Below are 6,000 nucleotides of genomic sequence, written 5' to 3' on the forward strand. Positions count from 1 at the left end.
TACTTTTGTTTGTATCTCTCAAAAACGATATTTTCATTCTTATTTTTTTCTGCCCTCCTTTTCTAATAACTGGAGTTCTGTGCTCGGCTCAGACTTGCTTATAAGTCTGGAAAAACTGCGCCAATGCGGTTGCTTCAGAGACCGGGCTAAAGGCACAGCAAATGCTTAATGAAAAGTTGCTGAATTGAACGGGCTTCTTCCGGCTCCGGAGCCTGCCACCCTACACTTGCTTTCTCGCTCCGCCCGCGCCCAGAAGCACTCAAACATGCTGAGAACCGAACAGGCTTCTCGAGCCTAGGTTACTGAATGACTGGGCCAGGGTCTCGTTTCCTGTTTGCACTGCTCCCTAACCTCCTAATTCAGCAAGGAGCACGAGTCACACAGAAGCTCTCGGACCCACTGTGGACCGAGTTTCCAGACAAGTCCTCCCGCCCCAAACGCGCCCGCACTCTCACCCGGACCCCCCGGCGGCTCGCCGTGCGGCTGGGGCCCGGGGGCGCCGCCGTCCAGGATGGCGAAGGCCTCGTCGTTCTCGATGCCCGCAATCTCGCTCTCTTGCTGCGCCAAGAAGGCCGCGGCCGGGTCTTCTTCGCCGGCGCCGGCCACTCCGTTCCCCAGCGCGGGACCGCCAGGGGCGCCGGCAGGGGCGCCGAACGGATCCAGCTCAGCCATGGCGGGCAATTGAACGGCACGGACACCAACGGTGAGAGAAAAACCAACCGACCCAGCGACACCACGCCCGGCAGCCACCGCTGTGGTGCCGACTGGGAGAGGAGGACAAGCGCCAGGAGAGAGACGGATAAAGCGGAAGCCCTACCCGTGTATCCGGTCGGTCTAGGCGGTGTTGCAGAGCCGAAAACGGAACAACCAATCAGAGGACGACAATGGTTCAGGAGCTACCCAATCAGCAAGTGGAGGGGCGGGCCCCCTAAAACAACTCGTGACTGGGGTAGGGCGGGAGGTGAGGGAGGTGAGCTGCGCGGGCCCGGGGAGGCGGAAGTGCTGCCTGACAGGGAGCGTCCTGCCCACCCCGTCTGCTGGAGCTGGACTGACCAGGGACGGCCACCCCTGAGGGGACTCTAGTGCTGCCCTGGGAGGTGAGGTGAAGTTAGGGCGGCGACGATTGGCCGATTACTGAAGAGGCATGCCACTTAGGCTTTCTGAACCTCAGTTTCCTCATTCGTAAAATAGAAACAAGAATCCTGCTCTTGCGCCCCCTCCCGGGATTATTAGAAGATTGAATCCTAAAAAAAAAAAAAAAAAAAAAAAAAAAAAAAAAAAAAAAGAAGATTGAATCCTTTTATGGATTTGCCCTGGCTTTATAAATTTAAAATATTTAATTCTTTCAGCAAGCCTGGATTATTTGCTCCATTAGAGCCCATAGATTTACTGTAATTGATTCAGTCCACTCCGATTTTTCTCGCCCATAAGTATTTTTATTTAAAAATGAATATATCTTATCTTCTTCAACGAAGCACTTTTGCAGCCATTACGTCTTTTCGGAGCTAGACAGAAGTTACTAAACCTGGAAAATTCCTTAAGGATCACTTGCTTCAAAGGGAGACACGGTGGCCCTGCTGTTCAAGGGGCGTCAGTGACCCAGAGAGTCAGTGACCAAGAGGAAACGCCTGTCTCCTGGGGACTTCCAAGATACTAGCTACAGTCTCTTATATTTACACCTTTCCTCCCTAAGGACAGCAGGAAAAAGAAAGTTCCGTGTTTCTTTTTAAATCAGGGAGATGTTAATAGCTACATGGCTCCTTTTGTCTACACCACAGAAATAACAGTGGTTCCAGTTAATCATGCTCATGTTGAGGGGGAGTGCTTATGCAGGGGCAACCAGAAGACCCCTCTCCTTCACCACCACCACCACCCTAAGAAATGAAAAGCCAAAAAAAGAAACCAAAAAACCAGAGGTCAACAAGAAGCTTCCAGAGGTAGTCAGCAGGGGATAAGAAAGTGTTTTTATAAAAAACGCACATATCTTTGATGACAAAAAAAAAGGGATAGTTATGAAGGAAAAATGAAGCAAATAAAAATTATTTAAAGCATATATTTACTTAAAGCATAATTTTAAAGTCATTTAAAGTATGAACTATAGGAAAGTGTTGAAGAAAAACATTTAAGAAAGTTAAAATGTTAGGGTCTGCAATTGATTCTGCTTCCCCTTGTCTGTTGTTTTATGCTCATCCCTAACATACATTGGCAACAGTGCATGAAGTATTTTCACATTAGCCTTGACATAGTCTCATGAGGAAAAGAGGGGCAGGGACTACTATGAGAGAGCCCAAGGAAGACAACTTTTAGTTGCTCACAACAGTAGTAGCTCCGGAACAGACAGCATTCTTTCTGGGGAAATGCATGACTTTGGGAGAAACTCTCCTGTGATTCCCTTGCTAGAGGAGGCATTACATATTATGCAAAAGCAACAAACAAGTATACACTCAAAATTGGAGGAATAGCTGATGTGTTTACGGATGATTTCACAGAGGTGGCTTGGAGCTCAGTTTTGAAATATGGGGAACATTTAGAAGAGTCAATAATGAGGGTCTAATGTTAGTGTCATGTAAAAGTTCAGAGGTGGGAAAATGTTTGGCATGTTTTGGGGACAGTGAGTAAATTAGTTGGAGTCTGAAGAGCTCAGCAAGATGAATAATTGAAGGAAAATCCGGGGACAGATTCCGGAGCCCTGAAAGCAGTCAATGTTAAGGAATCTTAATGGCAATAAGGAACCATAGAAGGTTTCAGATAAAGGAATGTTTTGATCAACTGCTGCTTAGGAGGTTAATCGGGTCCCTGGGTGCAGGATGGATGGGGCAGAGGCTGTGGGCAGAGATGTCAGGAGTGACATGATGAAGGTCTGGGCAGGGCAGAGGTATGGAGCTGAGTGGGGAGCGTTGATGGGAAAGCGGGTCCCAATAGGGAAGTGACTAACTTGGTGACCGACCAGAGGTACGGGCTGGGAAAAAGGCAAGGGGAAAGGATGGGGTCATAAATCATGAATCTGTGAAATTGCCAGAACCATTAGTTTGAGGGCTTTGGGGGAGCTCAGGTGATTGCTGGGAGACAGAAGATTTAGAAGATGTCCAGGAACTAGAAGTGTGTAGCCTGCCATGATCCCTGGTGGACTGAACAAAGGTGAGTGGGCAATGGGAATAAAAGACAAGAGACAAAAGAGTATATTTGGAAGAAGGGGTCAGGGGGCACTTTGCCTCTAGTGGACAAGGGCCCTGAGTTTTACACATCCCTCCATATTTCTTAGGCAAAAGAGAGCGAGAAAGGGGGGGTGATTGTCGGTAATTGTCGGTTAGAGGTTTGGTTCACAGCAGGCTTGCGAGACTGCATCTTTTGAACAATAGGCGCTAGATTTCTTAGATAACTTCAAGGAGCCCAGCACCAAGGAGTGATGTCCATCAGCAAACCTTTTGGTGGCAGGTGCAGTGTGTTTGCTCACATCCTACATTCATGATAAACAGTTTGCTGTTTGATCATATAGCCTCCAGTGGAATGCTGAGTTGGTCACGATCCCTTTGGCCTTTTCGGCTCCCAACAGAAGTGTGTATAGGAGAGAGTGGGACCACAGATGGAGACTAGAGAGGGAAGGACTGAGGCCTAAATCTTGGAGGATGGCTATATGTGAAGGAGGTAGAGGGGTGGGTCAGAGAGATTGGAGAGGGTTCAGTTAGAGCTGGGTGATGGAAGTCAAGGAGAGTTTGCAGAAGGAAGGAGTGACTAGCAGAAAGGTGAAGAATGAGAGCTGAGCAGATGCTCTTGGCCATCAAGTTCCCTGGTCACCTTGGTGAGAGAGATGTCAGTGAATGCCAGGAGTGGAAATCAGTTTGCACTAGGTTGAGGGATGGAAGCATAGTGGACATCTGTTGGTTCTGCCTGCCTACATCCAATTCCCTTTGTTCTGATACCAGCACTCCAATACTCCTTTGGGGAACCATTCTTCCTCATTTTCAGTTTTGTGGTTTGGATTGAGTGGACCACCCCCATGTGACCCAGGCCTGGCCAATTAGAACATCCCATTCCCTGCGCAAATGATTGGGAATGGACAAGTGAGTCAAACCAGGCTCATAAGGCTCAATTCCAGGACTGTTACTAGAATCTTAGGGAAAGAGCTAACTCTTTCTGCTGGAGCTGACAAGCAGGCAAAGTGTAAGCTTAGAGCTTCTTGTGGTCATCTTGTCATCAAGAGGAGAGATTGACAATGAGAATGAGGTCAACATGGAGGAATGCAGAGAGTGAGAAAGACAACTTCCTGTTGGTATCATTGAGGACCTGGATTCAGCCATGATTGAAGTGAAAGATCTACTTCTGTACTTTTTGGCTCTGTGAACAAATAAATTCTATTTTTTTTCCCCTTAAGACAATTTTGAGTTGTGTTTCTGTCATAAAGAATTCTGCCTAATCCAGGCCAGGCACAGTGGCTCATGCCTATAATCCCAGCACTTTGGGAGGCCAAGGTGGGTGGACCATTTGAGGTCAGGAGTTCGAGACCAGCTTGGACAACATTGTGAGACCCCGTCTCCACTAAAAATACAAAAATTAGCCAGGCATGGTAGTGTGCACCTGTAATTCCAGCTACTCAGGAGGCTGAGGTAGGAGAATTGCTTGAACCCAGGAGGCGGAGGTTGCAGTGAGCCAAGATCACGCTGCTGCACTCCAGCCTGGGCAACAGTGTGAGACTCAGTCTCAAAAAAAAAAAAAAAAAAGAATTTTGCCTAATATAAAATAAGAAGTGAGGGCAAATTTAAATGTAGAAGACATTAGAAAACTTTGCAGCCGGGCACCGTGGCTCACACCTGTAATCCCAACACTTTGGGAGGCCGAGGAGGGTGGATCATCTGAGGTCAGGGGTTCGAGACCAGCCTGACCAACATAAAGAAACCCCGTCTCTACTAAAAATACAAAATTAGCTGGGCATGGTGGCACATGCCTGTAATCCCAGCTAACTCGGGAGGCTGAGGCAGGAGAATCACTTGAACCCAGGAGGCGGAGGTTGTGGTGAGCCGAGATCACACCATTGCACTCCAGTCTGGGCAACAAGAGTGAAACTCCGTCTCAAAAAAAAAAAAAAAAAAAAAAAAAGGTTTGCAATGAGGGCCGGGCATGGTGGCTCATGCCTATAATCCCAGCACTTTGGGAGGCTGAGGCGGGCAGATCACTTGAGGCCAGGAGTTTAAGATCAGCCTGGCCAACATGGCAAAAACTCACCTCTACTAAAAATATAAAAATTAGCCGGACATGGTGGCATGTGCCTGTAGTCCCGGCTATTGGAGAGGCTGAGGCATGAGAATTGCTTGAACCTGGGAGGTGGAGGTTGCAGTGAGCTGAGATCATCCCATTGCACTCCTGCCTGGGTACAGAGTGAGACTCCATCTCAAAAAAAAAAAAAAAAAAAAAAAAAAAGGAAAGGGGAAAGGAGGAAAGGAGGGAGATCTGTGGCTAGAGAGGGCTCTAAGGTTGGGGTGATGTTTAGGTAGGAGAGACTTGAATGCTTGAATACATTTGTATGCCGAAGATAGAGGTTGAAGTCATAGAAGAAGGAGAGGTGGTGGAAAGGATGGGCTAAGGAGGGAGGATTTTAGAGGCAGAGACAAGGCTGAGGACAACTCTGAGCGACTCAATTGCTCCAGTAAAGTGAGAACCAGTAGAAAAGAGAGGAGAGGTTTAGAACCACCAAGGGGAAACTCAATAGATGATGACCAAGAAAGACCTAGAAGGACTGTATTGTTCTAGTCAGGGTTCTCCAGAGAAACAGTATCAATAGAAGATGCATAATATGTATACATGTATATATATTCATATGCTGGGGAACAAAATACCGTGGATTGGGTGGCTTAAACAGCAGAAATTAATTTTCTCACTGTACTAGAGGTTAGAAGTTCAAGATTAAGGTTCCAGCTGATTTGGTTCTAGTGAGGGCTCTCTTCTTGGTTTGCAGATGGCCACCTTCACTCTGTCCTCACATGGCCTTTTCTCTTATGTCTCTTA

At 47.4% G+C, this 6,000-nt stretch overlaps 1 protein-coding gene across 9 annotated transcripts in view; it reads right to left on the reverse strand.

The window, feature by feature from the left end:
- The window catches only part of CLTA (clathrin light chain A), a 112,327-nt gene extending 111,459 nt beyond the window's left edge, over window positions 1–868 (reverse strand). For 4 of the 9 annotated variants that reach the window (XR_008668631.2, XM_063696257.1, XM_031014252.3 and 1 more), the window contains exon 1: window positions 456–811. Coding sequence is in view for 7 of the 9 variants with exons in the window: in XM_063696257.1 (XP_063552327.1) it covers window positions 456–672 (217 nt within the window). In the remaining 2 variants the exon portion in view is untranslated. Of the gene's footprint in view, window positions 1–455 lie in introns of all 9 variants that reach the window. The other 5 variants (XM_055351574.2, XM_055351575.1, XM_031014253.3 and 2 more) reach the window with 5 other exon arrangements.
- Between the last annotated feature and the right edge of the window lie 5,132 nt (window positions 869–6,000).

Source organism: Gorilla gorilla, chromosome 13 (assembly GCF_029281585.2).
Source record: "Gorilla gorilla gorilla isolate KB3781 chromosome 13, NHGRI_mGorGor1-v2.1_pri, whole genome shotgun sequence".
In the NCBI taxonomy this organism is placed as follows: Eukaryota; Metazoa; Chordata; class Mammalia; order Primates; family Hominidae; genus Gorilla; species Gorilla gorilla.